The sequence below is a fragment of the Oncorhynchus masou genome, chromosome 16 (assembly GCF_036934945.1).
Source record: "Oncorhynchus masou masou isolate Uvic2021 chromosome 16, UVic_Omas_1.1, whole genome shotgun sequence".
Taxonomy (NCBI): Eukaryota; Metazoa; Chordata; class Actinopteri; order Salmoniformes; family Salmonidae; genus Oncorhynchus; species Oncorhynchus masou.
This window is the reverse complement of record NC_088227.1, coordinates 36285690-36302498: the sequence shown is the minus strand read 5'-3', so window position 1 is coordinate 36302498 and position 16809 is coordinate 36285690. Positions and strand designations below refer to the sequence as shown.

Genomic DNA, 16809 nt, shown 5'->3' with positions numbered 1-16809 from the left:
GTGAATAGGCCGTGGCTCGGGTGGTTGATGTCCTTGATGATCTTTTAGGCCTTCCTGTGACATCGGGGGTGTAGGTGTCCAGCAGGGCAGGTAGTTTGACCCCGGTGATGCATTGGGCAGACCGCACCACCCTTTGGAGAGCCCTGTGGTTGAGGGCGGTTAAGTTGCCATACCAGGCGTTGATACAGCCCGACAGAATGCTCTTAATTGTGCATCTGTAAGAGTTTGTGTGGGTTTTAGGGGTGAAGCCAAATTTCTTCAGCCTCCTGAGGTTGAAGAGACGCTGTTGCACCTTGTTCACCACACTGTCTGTGTGGGTGGACCATTTCAGATTGTCAGTGATGTGTACGCCAAGAAACTTGAAACTTTACACCTTCCCCACTGTGGTCACATTGATGTGGACAGGGGCGAGCTCCATCCACTGTTTCCCCAAGTCCACGATCAGCTCCTTTGTTTTGTTCATGTTGAGTGAGAGGGTACTTTCCTGGCACCACTCTCCCAGTAGGCTGTCTCTCCCAGTAGGCTGTTTCTCCCAGTCTCATCATTGTTGGTAATCTGGCCTACTACTGTTGTCACGTTCGTCGTAATGAGTAGACCAAGGCACAGCATGAATAGAGTTCCACATATTTTTAATAAACTGAAACTCACCAAAACAAAACAATAAAGCATAAACGAAACGTGAAGCTACTGGTGTGCACTCAGGCAACTCTATGTAGACAAGACCCCACAAACACAAATGAGGAAAGGGCTACCTAAATATGATCCCCAATCAGACACAACGATAAACAGCTGTCTCTGATTGGGAACCATATCAGGCCAACATAGACATACAAAAAACCTAGATGACCCACCCTAGTCACTATCACGCCCCAACCAACAGAGAATTAACAGCTTACTATGGTCAGGGAGTGACAACTGTTGTGTTGTCTGCAAACTTGATTGAGTTGGAAGCGTGCATGCGTGGCAATGCATTAATGGGTGAACAGTGAGTACAGGAGTGGACTGAGCACGCACCCTTGTGGGGCCCCTGTGTTGAGGTTCAGCGAATTGGAGGTGTTGTTTCCTACCCAGTTGCACAGGGTGGGGTTCAGACCCAGGGCCCCGAGCGTAATGATGAGCTTGGAGGGTACTATGGTGTTGAATGCTGAGCTATAAATAAATAAGCTCTTTAAATAAATGAGATCTACACCACATTACTCAACACTAGTGAGACTCATGTCGCCTACGGAAGGCCTACACTATATTGAAAAATATGACGTGACTGCGCCAATAATTACATATTGTCACGTGTGCTCCCTCTCTGGCCTCTAGGTCACCAGGCAGGTCGTTATGGCGCACACTTGTCACCATCATTACGCGCACCTGCGCGTCATCAGACTCACCTGGACTCCATCACTTCCCTGATTACCTTCCCTATATATGACACTCCCGTTGGTTCCTTCCCTATATATGTCACTCCCGTTGGTTCCTTCCCCAGGAGTTATTGTTTCTGTTTCTGTGTCGTGTCTGTGCGTTGTTCATGTTTTCTTGTTGTGTATTATGTTCCGTTTATTTATTAAAACACTCCCTGAACTTGCTTCCCGACTCTCAGCGCACTCGTTACAGAATAATGCCTCACCTAAGGGAAGCATCAGGGAGTGCTTTTTCTTCTTCTCTTTATTCTCGGTGGGAATGATGTTGGGACTGGGAGTCGCTACAGGCTCCCCTGCCTCCGCCGGTCTGTCAGATTCCAGCGCTCCAGCCGGCGACAGGTTCCCGCTCATCAGCAGGGGTGACTGGTCCGCTCCTGATCCCCGGGATCGTCCCTTTGGTTGGCGTCCTGCGGCTGTAGCCAAACACGCCGGGGAGGAGGTACCGTCATGTATGCTCTCTCTCCAGCACTCTAGGTCGCCATGCTACCGCGTCTCAGCCAGACTGACAGGTTTCACGCGCCTCAGCAGGGGTGACCGGTCCGCTCCTGATCCCCGGGATTGTCATTTTGGTTGGCGTCCTGCGGGGAGGGGGTAGTGTCACGTGTGCTCCCTCTCTGGCCTCTAGGTCACCAGGCTGCCAGCATATCCCAGTCCGCATGATCAAAACAATCTTGAAGCATGGATTCCGATTGGTCAACCTTAGCACGGGTACTTCCTGTTTGAGTTTCTGCTTATAGGAAGGCAGGAACAAAATTAAGTTGTGATCAGATTTTCCCAAAGGGAGGGCGGGGGAGGGCCTAGTAGGTATTTCGAAAAGTTGAGTAGCAGTGATCCAATGTTTTAAAAGCGCGAGTACTACAGTCAATGTGTTGGTAGAACTTCGGTAGCGTTTTCCTCAAATTCGCTTTGTTAAAATCCCCAACTACAATAAATGCGTCTCAGGATATGTGGTTTCCAGGTTGCATAAAGTCCAGTGTAGTTATTTGAGGGCCGTCATGTTATTAGCTTGAGGGGGAATATACACGGCTGTGACTATAACTGAAGAGAATTCTCTTTGGAGGTAATGCGGTCGGCATTTGATTGTGAGGTATTCTAGGTCGGGTGAGCAATAGGACTTGAGTTTCTGTATGTTAACACAATTACACCATGAGTAGTTAATCATGAAACATACATCCCCACCTTTCTTCTTCCCGGAGAGTTCTTTACTCCTGTCTGCGCGATATACTGAGAATCGAGATGGATGTACGTACAGAGATAAAATATCTCGAGAGAGCCATGTTTCCGTGAAACTGAGTATGTTACAATCCTTGATGTCTCTCTGGAAGGAGATCCTCGTCCTGAGCTCGTCTACTTTATTATCGAAAGACTGAACATTAGCGAGTAATATACTCGGAAGCGGTGGATGGTGTGCACATCTGAGTCGTACTAGTCCACGACAAATACCTCTTCTCCGTCAGCGGTGTTTTGAAGCAGCCTCTGGAATAAGTTAAACTGGATACAATTCAGGACAGTTGTATTGCTGGTCGTAATGCTGATGAGTTACCGTTGCTCTGATATCCAAAAGTTATTTCCGGCTGTATGTAATAACACAAACAATTCTGGGCTAATAATGTAAGAAATAACAAACAAACAAAAATACTGCAAAGTTGCTTAGGAGCAAGAATCAGAGCCGCCATATCTATCGGTGCCATCTTATACCACCTTCATATGATTTACAATCACCCTCCAATGAAACAGATATATTTCAGGCCTACATGTGCAATGCCAGAATGAGAATACCTCTGAAAAATTAACTTCCAAACAGAAGTGTTTCACTCCAAATGGATCCATCCTCTTTACCAGAGTTGAGGGGAGTGAGTGACTTCCAAGTGACTAAATGGAGGGAGCCTTTCCATTGACATTCACTTTTAATCCCCCATCCTCACTCTATCAATGGCCCTGGCTCAGCCCTTTCCCTGCACACACTCTATCAATGGCCCTGGCTCAGCCCTTTCCCTGCACACACTCTATCAATGACCCTGGCTCAGCCCTTTCCCTGCACACACTCTATCAATGGCCCTGGCTCAGCCCTTTCCCTGCACACACTCTATCAATGGCCCTGGCTCAGCCCTTTCCCTGCACACACTCTATCAATGACCCTGGCTCAGCCCTTTCCCTGCACACACTCTATCAATGGCCCTGGCTCAGCCCTTTCCCTGCACACACTCTATCAATGGCCCTGGCTCAGCCCTTTCCCTGCACACACTCTATCAATGGCCCTGGCTCAGCCCTTTCCCTGCACACACTCTATCAATGACCCTGGCTCAGCCCTTTCCCTGCACACACTCTATCAATGGCCCTGGCTCAGCCCTTTCCCTGCACACACTCTATCAATGGCCCTGGCTCAGCCCTTTCCCTGCACACACTCTATCAATGGCCCTGGCTCAGCCCTTTCCCTGCACACACTCTATCAATGGCCCTGGCTCAGCCCTTTCCCTGCACACACTCTATCAATGACCCTGGCTCAGCCCTTTCCCTGCACACACTCTATCAATGGCCCTGGCTCAGCCCTTTCCCTGCACACACTCTATCAATGGCCCTGGCTCAGCCCTTTCCCTGCACACACTCTATCAATGACCCTGGCTCAGCCCTTTCCCTGCACACACTCTATCAATGGCCCTGGCTCAGCCCCGTTCCCTGCACACACTCTATCAATGACCCTGGCTCAGCCCTTTCCCTGCACACACTCTATCAATGACCCTGGCTCAGCCCTTTCCCTGCACACACTCTATCAATGGCCCTGGCTCAGCCCTTTCCCTGCACACACTCTATCAATGGCCCTGGCTCAGCCCTTTCCCTGCACACACTCTATCAATGGCCCTGGCTCAGCCCTTTCCCTGCACACACTCTATCAATGGCCCTGGCTCAGCCCTTTCCCTGCACACACTCTATCAATGACCCTGGCTCAGCCCTTTCCCTGCACACACTCTATCAATGACCCTGGCTCAGCCCTTTCCCTGCACACACTCTATCAATGACCCTGGCTCAGCCCTTTCCCTGCACACACTCTATCAATGGCCCTGGCTCAGCCCTTTCCCTGCACACACTCTATCAATGGCCCTGGCTCAGCCCTTTCCCTGCACACACTCTATCAATGGCCCTGGCTCAGCCCTTTCCCTGCACACACTCTATCAATGGCCCTGGCTCAGCCCTTTCCCTGCACACACTCTATCAATGACCCTGGCTCAGCCCTTTCCCTGCACACACTCTATCAATGACCCTGGCTCAGCCCTTTCCCTGCACACACTCTATCAATGACCCTGGCTCAGCCCTTTCCCTGCACACACTCTATCAATGACCCTGGCTCAGCCCTTTCCCTGCACACACTCTATCAATGACCCTGGCTCAGCCCTTTCCCTGCACACACTCTATCAATGACCCTGGCTCAGCCCTTTCCCTGCACACTGTTCTGACTCCTTTGTTTCACAGAATCCTTATGACAGTTCCCAACACCTCTATTGTTCTTCTCACAGAGGTACCCCTCCCCCTCTTTACCCCATCCCCTCTCACCCTCGCCTCCACCTACACCTTTGCCTCCCCCTCCCTTCATTAACTCATGATTCTACTCACCCGCAGCCGTGTCCCCACCAGGCAGGGGGCTCCCAACCTTGGTCTCCTTGCCTGCCTCAGGCGCTTCGAACGTGGGGTTGTCGATACCCGTCTTGGCTGGGTTCTGGGCCAACTTCTTGAGCCTGAGCGAGGCGTTGAGATCGATTTCATGCTTCCCTTTGTTGGCGTCCTCCTCCCGCTTCCTCCTCAGCTCTTCCTGGTACTGCTGCATCCTCTCCATCTGGGCGCTGCTGCGGCAACCCTGCACCATGCTGCTAACAGTTCCCACCACCCGGTCCCCGGGGGGGACATCCACAGCCCTCTCTCTCTGCTGCAGCTTGGCTCCACTCCCAGGACCCTCCGTGCCATTTACAGGCCCCATTGGGTCCTCTGTTACATATCCGGGTCCTCCGTTCTGGTGAGAAGTGATCATCCCTGCTCCGGGAGTCTGACCCTGGACTACACCTGTGTGTGTTGATAGGGCAATGTCTACTATGAAGGCCTGAGGCTAGGACTCTTCACTGCAGCAGGGGCCATAGCACTTCAACTGGGACAGTTGTCTTCAGGTGCTGAGCAGGTTCTGAAATGCATAAGCAGGGTTAGGATGGAAGAGCAGCATTACCACTGTTCTCGTCTTGTGAGCCATAATGTGAAGTCTTGTGATAGCTAGCTAGCTAGGCCTATGAAATTTGATGAGAGGCTACCAACATTTACCTCCTTCTTATCAAATTTACACTATTCATTATTACAGCCACAATATATGTGTTATGTACTCCAGGGGTCTCAAACTGGTGGCATACAGTACACAGCATTTACGATGACAGCTGTGGACGCGGGGCGCAGCCGTCATAGTAAATGCTGTGTCCTGCATCGTCTACTGTTTCTGCCAATTTTGACGGCAAAGAATTACACCACAGCCCTCCGGACCTTACTACCAGAACCAAGGCAAATAAATACACCACCACAGCCCTCCGGACCTTACTACCAGAACCAAGGCAAATAAATACACCACCACAGCCCTCCGGACCTTACTACCAGAACCAAGGCAAATAAATACACCACCATAGCCCTCCGGACCTTACTACCAGAACCAAGGGAAATAAATACACCACCACAGCCCTCCGGACCTTACTACCAGAACCAAGGCAAAGAAATACACCACAGCCCTCCGGACCTTACTACCAGAACCACCTACTATATACATTACTACCAGAACCACCTACTACACTACATTACTACCAGAACCACCTACTATATACATTACTACCAGAACCACCTACTATATACATTACTACCAGAACCACCTACATTACTACCAGAACCACCTACTACATACATTACTACCAGAACCACCTACTACATACATTACTACCAGAACCACCTACTATATACATTACTACCAGAACCACCTACTATATACATGACTACCAGAACCACCTACTATATACATTACTACCAGAACCACCTACATTACTACCAGAACCACCTACTACATACATTACTACCAGAACCACCTACTACATACATTACTACCAGAACCACCTACTATATACATTACTACCAGAACCACCTACTATATACATTACTACCAGAACCACCTACATTACTACCAGAACCACCTACTACATACATTACTACCAGAACCACCTACTACATACATTACTACCAGAACCACCTACTACATACATTACTACCAGAACCACCTACTACATACATTACTACCAGAACCACCTACTACATACATTACTACCAGAACCACCTACTACATACATTACTACCAGAACCACCTACTATATACATTACTACCAGAACCACCTACTATATACATTACTACCAGAACCACCTACTATATACATGACTACCAGAACCACCTACTATATACATGACTACCAGAACCACCTACTATATACATGACTACCAGAACCACCTACTATATACATTACTACCAGAACCACCTACTATATACATGACTACCAGAACCACCTACTATATACATTACTACCAGAACCACCTACTATATACATTACTACCAGAACCACCTACTATATACATTACTACCAGAACCACCTACTACATACATTACTACCAGAACCACCTACTATATACATTACTACCAGAACCACCTACTACATACATTACTACCAGAACCACCTACTATATACATTACTACCAGAACCACCTACTATATACATTACTACCAGAACCACCTACTATATACATTACTACCAGAACCACCTACTATATACATTACTACCAGAACCACCTACTACATACATTACTACCAGAACCACCTACTACATACATTACTACCAGAACCACCTACTATATACCTAACCACCATTTTATTCCCCCTCCTCCTAGTTTACTGTCAACAGAAGAGCTAATCTAACTCCACACATGGCAACCTCCCTGGCCTGCCCTCACTTTCCTGTCCCAATCCCTTGAGTCCCCATCCCTGTCACTCTGTCCCCACCTGTCCTTGCCTGAATATCTCTCTGTCATCTAATACCCCATCACCACTTACATCTTTGCTCCCTGGGTCCTTCAGGCTGATTTTATTAATCTACAGTCATTATAGGGATATAACATGAGACAGGAAGTGCATCATAATGCATTCAACCAGAACCTGTATATTACGAGTATACAACCAACCTGATCTGCCATTGCTGCTGTGGATTACAATCTATTTTCAGGATGTTACCCAGTATTAATCTGGATTAACCAACTATATGATTGTATGACTATTAGATGTTCACTAGGGAAATAAAGTGAGCTGGTGTGTACACCATACTCAAGGGCATCTGAACTTGCAAGTGTTTTTTTAAAGGCCAAATTGTATAATTATTTTTCTTCAGAAAGAGACAAAGAATGAGGAGCAAGTTTTTTTTTTGTGTGTGAGGATTATATGCATTTCAAGATGCAAGGAAAACGTTCTCACAAAGCTGAAGTTTTGTCTGGTTAGGGACAGTAGAATGGAGAAGCAAAAAGCTAGGAATGTTACTCAGGGAGTGTATGGGGCGTTTCAATACACAAACATCAGCTGGCTTTCAAAATGTCCACCCAATCCAATCAAGACCCAGTCAGACCGGATGCTGCAAGGGAACTACATAAATAAGTAAGCAAACAGTATTGTCTAGAACTAACATGAATGACAAAGGAAAGTTAAATGGCTTGAACAGGAAATAACATGTCATCAATGTAATAATTCAAGATTTTTTGGGGCAGTTCTTAGCTTTTCTTGGACAGACACCTCTGAAGTTCCTTCTGTCAGAGAGAGGCAGCCAGGCACGACAAACACACATGGCAATCCTAACCCCTTCACCCCCGGGACCAGCTAATCATGTCTGGCAGGTCTACTCTCTCCCCCTCCTCCCCCCTAATACCCTAGCTCTCTTCTCCCCCTCCCGTATCTAGGTATTTAGCACTGTTTAGAGCACAGCGAGGCTGACAAACAATACAGACGGCCACAGTGAGCCACCAGCACCATCTGTTCCTCTCCCGTGGGTTTGGTTAAGCCTGGGGAGGAAGCATCTCATGGTCTAATGTAGTTCTGCAGACTTCAGCTCTGTCAGCAGCATGACACTGAGGAGAGACCATGGGAGCTGGCATAGGTTCTGATGAGATTACTTTGTGTAAATTAAGCTTTGAACGTACACACACACACACACACACGCATATGCAGGCAAGCACACAAACACGCGTGCATACACACCCTTTGTGGGGGTAACTTTATCCTAAATGTAGGCATCAATTTGATTATCTTCACTCATATAATTTATAAGTGTAGAACATGAGTTCACCAACAGTAGGTCCTAGACTAGACCGTATGGCTCTGGGCTCATCGGTGGCTGTAATTACACTAGCTCCTAGCTTACTGATTAATTGAGGAGGAAGTTGATAAGAGGGGCCCCTTTGGGAAAACAGGTTCAAATTGGTGGCTAATTAAATACTGTTCCTTACAGCTGGTGGCTAGGCTACTTGTCAGAGTGACTAATCACTCATGCCCCGGAGTCAATTGTTTAAGTCTGTATTAAATGGCTTTAAATGTCAGGTGGACTCATGAGTCAAAAGGGTGACGAAAAAAATAAAGGTTTTCAACTTTGGCCTCTGAAATGTAGATACATAGAAATGTATCTATATAATTAATTTAGGCTACAGAAGAACAGCCATGTTTTCATAGTTAAAATAAGTCATTCTTAGAGTTACTTTGATAACTGTGAGCTTTCACTGTTGGCTAAAGCTATTATTAAATGTCTATTCAACACGTTCAAATAGCGGGGCTACTACTGGAAGCAACATGTTCTCATAACATGGATAGCAGCACTACAACAAATATAGCCTCATTGGAGTGCAGATCTGTCCTGTACTGTTTCCACATCAACTTTAACGTGTGAAATACAGCAACATTTGATATAAGTTAAATTGATGCCGTTGTAGGCTTGTGATTTTGGTGTTTGTGATTGCTTTAATAGAAACGTTCGAATACCAACCGCGAGATGGTCATTACACACACACATACACACACAAATTGCACCGATACTGTTGGCGAACTTAGTTTTCAAATAAATGTTTCTAGACAATCCGATCGGACTCTACCGTCTTAAATCTAAGAAGTCTACTCACCGCTTCCATGTATTTAAAAATTAATGAATCCGGTAATGCGCAATGGTTCTAAAATACCTGTTCTTTAGCCCACATAACATGTTCAAGATGAGCGTATCGTCTTTATTCTTCTCGCTGGTTGATCGCACTTCGCGGGTGTGTGGTGAGTTGGGACAGCTTGCATCATTGCAGAGTAACTGCGCATGATGTTTGAGTGTCCCCAGGCAACTCCACGGCGCCAATGACTTTACCATATCAATGGTCATGAGCGACAGTGTTTGTCTTTCAATAGCATGTGATAACTTCACATCCTAATTCCACAAATAGTGAACTACTTTTAGCTGGATATACAAAGCCAATATATAGGATAAATATTTAAAAAACACGACTTTGGTCAGAATTAGTGGAGTTATGGAGAACAGACAGTACAGTATGCACCTCACGATCATATGTGACGAGTAGAATGATAGTTACTTTACCTGCCGTGCGCATTAAAAGTCCATAAAGAAAGGACGTAATTAACCCTAAAATTAAACAAGGGATCAAAAATGTCATAATTTCGAAAACATGTTTCTATCCTTCTGAAATGTAAGGACTTTGTCTAGTTACAGACACACTATTTACCATGATTTATGTGTCAATACGGAGAAATGCAAAACAATACATCTTGCATAGGCTTTCCAACCCTGTTAGCAAAGAGCACTCTGGAGACCGGATTCCCGCCAGCGTGGTGCCGCGGTGCGACAGCCTTTTTGCCCATCACCTCACCGCTCACGTACACTAGGGGGCGACACTCCTGACAAAGCCAGAAAACCAGGCTGTGGTTTTGTGAAACAGTGGATGTCAAGAGTCTAGCTAGCTAAAACCTTTTTAAACTGCAGCAAAAAGTGCAGTAACTACAGTTGATGGTTGTATTTTGGACAAGCATTTCAGAATAACTGCAGTGTACTTGTTCTCAACTAGCCTACCTGGTTAAATAAAGGTGAAATAAATAAATGCACTTCAAAACAAGGATGTTGTTTTGAACTCTGACTGCTATGTTTTTTCGTAAGGAAAGCATTTACTGCAAATTAAATGTACGATTTTGTAAACTTGCCTTGCTGATATTTGCCATGCAATGCAGTTGAAGTAATGTAGCTAGCTAATTATTTTCTTGCTTATTGTGTAGTGGATTATAAAAATACCTGTATGCCTATGGATGTCGCTAGCTATTTAGCCGATCTGTATATGGACCCTAAAACATTCGGTATAAATATGGAGTTCAGAACAGTGGTTTTAATTGCCTCAACCAATTAATCATTAATTCCCCAAAAATGGCAGAAAATGACTGTTAAATGTTAATCTTATAAAGTCAAAATTAGCTTGCTAGCTATGAACCTCAGCTATCATGGCCGGTTGTATTGACTTTAAATGGCATCAATGAAGCCTATCGATTGAGGAGAATATTATTTATTATTATTATTATTTATTTTGCAATAAGGATGCAAGTCATATATACATGTAGTTATTTCCAAGCATGAGTTCCCCCACATTGTAGCCTGTCATTGAATATAATCGCTGATCATGTACTATACCTTGGCAAATAAAGGTGTGGTTCAGGTATGAATGTCTGTGAGACATTATTTTTCAGTCATATCCAATACCAGGAGTATCAAACTCCAGTATTTGAATGATGCTGTGTCTGCATGTATGTCTTACAATTATACACTTCAACAGGGTTTACCGATCCTGGGACATCAATGGGTACACATTGAACTCTGCAATAGACTGGAACACATGATTTAACTAGTTAAAGGCTGATTTGTAATTCATACATGCAGAACTAGAATAAAAAAACAGTGCATTACACTTCCTATGCATCATGTAAATACTCTAAAACAGGTTCATCTCACCATCTCATTTCCTCAATCTCCATTGATCTGAGGACACAGGATAGGTGTAGTATTTCATCAAATGAGAGACTTCATTTCAACCAGCAGAGAATGAGAACAAATTCCAGTAGAGAATTCTTTACTAAAAGAAGTTCATTATCCAAGTGTTATAAATACATAATACATGCATTATAAATATTATAATATTATATTATCAATACAAGTTCAATCTGTACTTTAATGCATATCTGGTGTGCACTATAATAACAGAGGAAGAAAGATGAGGTGGGGAGAGGGGTGCGAGAAAGTGTCAAAGACAGAAAGAGAAAGAGGTCAGAACAGAGGAGCAGGGATGACAGCATATGATTCATGAATTACAGTGTTACTAGGGATGACAGCATATGATTAATGAATTACAGTGTTACTAGGGATGACAGCATATGATTAATGAATTACAGTGTTACTAGGGATGACAGCATATGATTAATGAATTACAGTGTTACTAGGGATGACAGCATATGATTAATGAATTACAGTGTTACTAGGTGTTATTAGGTTTTCTCACGTTTATTGTTTTGTTAGTCTATTCATGTATAGTTGTCTTTATTAAAGAACCATGAATAGAAACGACGCTGCATTTTGGTCCGCCTCTCCTTCAACTCAAGAAAACCGTTACAGAATCACCCACCACAACAGGACCAAGCGGCGTGGTAACAGGCAGCAGCAGGAGCAGCGAAATAAAGTTTGGGAAGAAATCCTCAACGGGAGAGGACCCTGGGCAAAACCAGGGGAGTGTCGCCGCCCCAAGGTGCAGCAGGAGAAGCGGCAGCAGGAGCAGCGCGAGGAGGAATGGACATGGGAGGACGGAAAAGGACCCTGGGCACAGCCTGGAGAATATCGCCGCCCCAAAGAAGAGCGTGGATGGAAGCGTGGATGGAAGAGCGTGGGCGTGGATGGAAGCCCGAGTGTCAGCCCCAAAAATGTCTTGGGGGGGCACACATGAAGTGTGGCGAAGCCAGGTAGGAGACCTGCGCCAACTTCCTGTGCTTACCGGGGGGCGAGAGAGACCGGGCAGGCACCGTGTTATGCGGTGGAGTGCACGGTGTCCCCAGTGAGTGTGCATAGCCCGGTGCGATACATTCCAGCTCCTCGTATCGGCCGGGCTAGAGTGAGCATCGAGCCAAGCGCCATGAAGCCGGCTCTACGCATCTGGTCTCCAGTGCGTCTCCTCGGGCCGGCTTACATGGCACCAGCCTTGCGCACGGTGTCCCTGGTTCGCCTGCATAGCCCAGTGCGGGCTATTCCACCTCGCAGCACTGGCAGGGCAACTGGGAGCATTCAACCGGGTAAGGTTGGGCAGGCTCGGTGCTCAAGAGCTCCAGTGCGCCTGCACGGTCCGGTCTATCCGGTACCACCTCCAAGCACCAGCCCTCCGGTGGCAGCCCCCCGCACTAGGCTGTCTCTCCGTCTCATCCCTACAGGTGCTCCCACCTGTCCAGTGCTGCCGGAGCCTTCCTCCTCTCCAGCGTAGCCGGAGTCTCCCGCCTCTCCGGCGCTGCAAGAGCCTTCCTCCTCCACGGCGCTGCAAGAGCCTTCCTCCTCCACGGCGCTGCCGGAGTCTCCCGCCTGTTCGGCGCTGCCAGAGCTCCCGCCCCTCAGTCCAGAGGCGCTAGAGCCCCTCATTCCAGAGGCGCCAGAGCTACTCAGTCCAGCGCTTCCAGAGCCTTCCTCTCCAGCGTTGCCGGAGCTTCCCGTCTGCCCAGCGCCATCAGTGCCGCCAGTCTGCCCAGCGCGCCAGTGCCGCCAGTCTGCCCAGCGCCGCCAGTCTGCAAAGAGCCGCCAGTGCCGCCAGTCTGCAAAGAGCCGCCAGTGCCGCCAGTCTGCCCAGCGCCGCCAGTCTGCAAAGAGCCGCCAGTGCCGCCAGTCTGCCCAGCGCCGCCAGTCTGCAAGGAGCCGCCAGTGCCGCCAGTCTGCAAGGAGTCGCCAGTGCCGCCAGTCTGCCCAGCGCCGCCAGTCTGCCCGGCGCCGCCAGTGCTGCCAGTCAGCCAGGGGCCGCCAGTGCCGCCAGTCATGTTGGCCAATGCTTCCCACAGCTGTGTCAAGTTTTCTGGATGTCCTTTAGGTGGTGGACCATTCTTGATACACACAGGAAACTGTTGAGCATGAAAAACTCAGCAGCGTTACATTGCTTGACACAAACCAGTGCGCCTGGCATCTACTACCATACCCCGTTCAAAGGCACTTAAATATTTTGTCTTCCTGTTCACCCTCTGTAAGGCACACATACACACTCCATGTGTCAATTGTCTCAAGACTTAGAAATCCTTCTTTAACCTGCCTCCTCCTTGTCACGTTCTGACCTTTATTTCCTTTGTTTTGTCATTATTTAGTATGGTCAGGGCGTGAGTTGGGGTGGGCAGTCTATGTTTGTTTTTCTATGATTTGGGTATTTCTATGTTTCGGCCTCGTATGGTTCTCAATCAGAGGCAGGTGTCATTAGTTGTTTCTGATTGAGAATCATACTTAGGTAGCCTGGGTTTCACTGTGTGTTTGTGGGTGATTGTTCCTGTCTCTGTGTTTGCACCAGATAGGGCTGTTTAGGTTTTCTCACGTTTATTGTTTTGTTAGTCTATTCAGGTATAGTTTTCTTTATTAAAGAACCATGAATAGAAACCACGCTGTATTTTGGTCCGCCTCTCCTTCAACTCAAGAAAAACGTTACACTACGCTATATCTACACCGATTGAAGTGGATTTATAAGGGACATCTATAAGGGATCATAGCTTTCACCTGGATTCACCTGGTCAGTCTATGTCATGGAAATAGTAGGTGTCCTTAATGTTTTGTATCCTCAGTCACAGGAGGTTGGTGGCACCTTAATTGGGGAGGACGGGCTCGTGGTAACGACTGGAGCGGAATCAGTGGAATGGTATCAAATGCATAAAACACATGGTTTCCATGGTTTCCATTTGTTTGATGCCATTCCATTATTATGAGCCGTCCTCCCCTCAGCAGTCCCATGTGTACTCAGTGTATAACATACTAATGTAAAAATACAAAATAAACTAAATCAAGTACAAGAGGCATGCAGATAAAAGAAAATAAGACACAAATAAAAAGAATATAAAAAATGGCCTATAGGGATATAGTAGGACATTGTTTTCCCATGCGCACAGTGAGTGTAATAACAGCATAGAAACATGTGAAAGTATATACATGAGAAGTGAAGTATGGTGACATAAATATTGCATTGGCCCGGAAGACAAAACTGATTTCAGTGTGTACAGAATATGAATAAATGGTAAGTGTGTGGTAGGATGCAGGAGTCAGCCCAGGGTTCAGCTGTTTGTTACAGTTCTGTGTACAGAATATGAATAAATGGTAAGTGTGTGGTAGGATGCAGGAGTCAGCCCAGGGTTCAGCTGTTTGTTACAGTTCTGTGTACAGAATATGAATAAATGGTAAGTGTGTGGTAGGATGCAGGAGTCAGCCCAGGGTTCAGCTGTTTGTTACAGTTCTGTGTACAGAATATGAATAAATGGTAAGTGTGTGGTAGGATGCAGGAGTCAGCCCAGGGTTCAGCTGTTTGTTACAGTTCTGTGTACAGAATATGAATAAATGGTAAGTGTGTGGTAGGATGCAGGAGTCAGCCCAGGGTTCAGCTGTTTGTTACAGTTCTGTGTACAGAATATGAATAAATGGTAAGTGTGTGGTAGGATGCAGGAGTCAGCCCAGGGTTCAGCTGTTTGTTACAGTTCTGTGTACAGAATATGAATAAATGGTAAGTGTGTGGTAGGATGCAGGAGTCAGCCCAGGGTTCAGCTGTTTGTTACAGTTCTGTGTACAGAATATGAATAAATGGTAAGTGTGTGGTAGGATGCAGGAGTCAGCCCAGGGTTCAGCTGTTTGTTACAGTTCTGTGTACAGAATATTAATAAATGGTAAGTGTGTGGTAGGATGCAGGAGTCAGCCCAGGGTTCAGCTGTTTGTTACAGTTCTGTGTACAGAATATGAATAAATGGTAAGTGTGTGGTAGGATGCAGGAGTCAGCCCAGGGTTCAGCTGTTTGTTACAGTTCTGTGTACAGAATATTAATAAATGGTAAGTGTGTGGTAGGATGCAGGAGTCAGCCCAGGGTTCAGCTGTTTGTTACAGTTCTGTGTATAGAATATGAATAAATGGTAAGTGTGTGGTAGGATGCAGGAGTCAGCCCAGGGTTCAGCTGTTTGTTACAGTTCTGTGTACAGAATATGAATAAATGGTAAGTGTGTGGTAGGATGCAGGAGTCAGCCCAGGGTTCAGCTGTTTGTTACAGTTCTGTGTTTAGAGACAGGTGGTCTGAGACTTGATGTTGACACTCACTGCAGCAGATCCCTTTCCTCTGTGCGCCTCAGCCTCCTGCCTGAACTGGAGGCGCCTTTCAGGTAACGGTGACCTGAATCTGGACCCCTGAACCATGGCACCTCGGGTTGCGGAGATCGTCAGAATGGCTCCTATACACAAAGAAAGAACATCGAGTTACATTTGAATCGCACATGGTCTTACACATGAGTTTAAGATTTAACTTAAAAAGTAGAGAAAACAAGTGTAATACATTTCATAATATCAAAACTTACTGTGAAGGATGGTCTTCAGAAACAAGTCCCTGAAACAGGCCTTATCCCCTGCCCCAGGCCAGGTTGTGGTGATCGCAAGACTGTTTGGCAGAATGCAAGGTAGTATCCGCCAAGACTGTTTGGCAGAATGCAAGGTAGTATCCGCCAAGACTGTTTGGCAGAATGCAAGGTAGTATCCGCCAAAGTGTGAGGAAAGGTTTTGCTACCTGGGTTAAGCCTGTCGCATGCTTCCCAGTTGGAACAGTTGGCATATACAGGGCCTTGGGAAAGTATTCAGACCCCCTGGCTTGTTCCATGTTACGTTACAGCCTTATTCCATAATGGATTAAACTCTTTTTATATTTCAGCAATCTACACACAATACCCCATAATGACAACGTGAAAACAGGTTATTAGAAATGTTTGCAAATTAATAAAACCAAAAAAACATACCTTATTACCAAGTATTTAGACCATTTACTATGAAACTCAAAACTCAGCTCAGGTGTATCCTGTTTCTATGGATCATCCTTGAGATGTTTCTACAACTTGATTTGAGTTCACCTGGGGAAAATTCAATTGATTGGACATGATTTGGAAAGGCACACACCTGTCTATATAAGGTCAGCTGACAGTGTACGTCAGAGCAAAAACAAAGCCATGAGGTCCAAGAAATTGGAATTCCGAGACAGGATTGTGTCGAGGCACAGATCTGGGGAAGGGTACAAAAAAAATCTGCAG

At 46.2% G+C, this 16809-nt stretch overlaps 1 protein-coding gene across 2 annotated transcripts in view; it reads right to left on the bottom strand.

Moving 5' to 3' along the window:
- LOC135557909 (protein PALS1-like) overlaps window positions 1–9817 on the bottom strand; it is a 29360-nt gene extending 19543 nt beyond the window's left edge. Inside the window, exons 1-2 of one of the 2 annotated variants that reach the window (XM_064991609.1) lie at window positions 9624–9817; window positions 5022–5580 (exon numbers count right to left, since the gene is read on the bottom strand). In XM_064991609.1, the coding sequence (XP_064847681.1) occupies window positions 5022–5433 (412 nt within the window). In that variant the 5' untranslated portion in view covers window positions 5434–5580; window positions 9624–9817. The remainder of the gene's footprint in view (window positions 1–5021; window positions 5581–9623) is intronic. The other variant, XM_064991610.1, reaches the window with a different exon arrangement.
- Between the last annotated feature and the right edge of the window lie 6992 nt (window positions 9818–16809).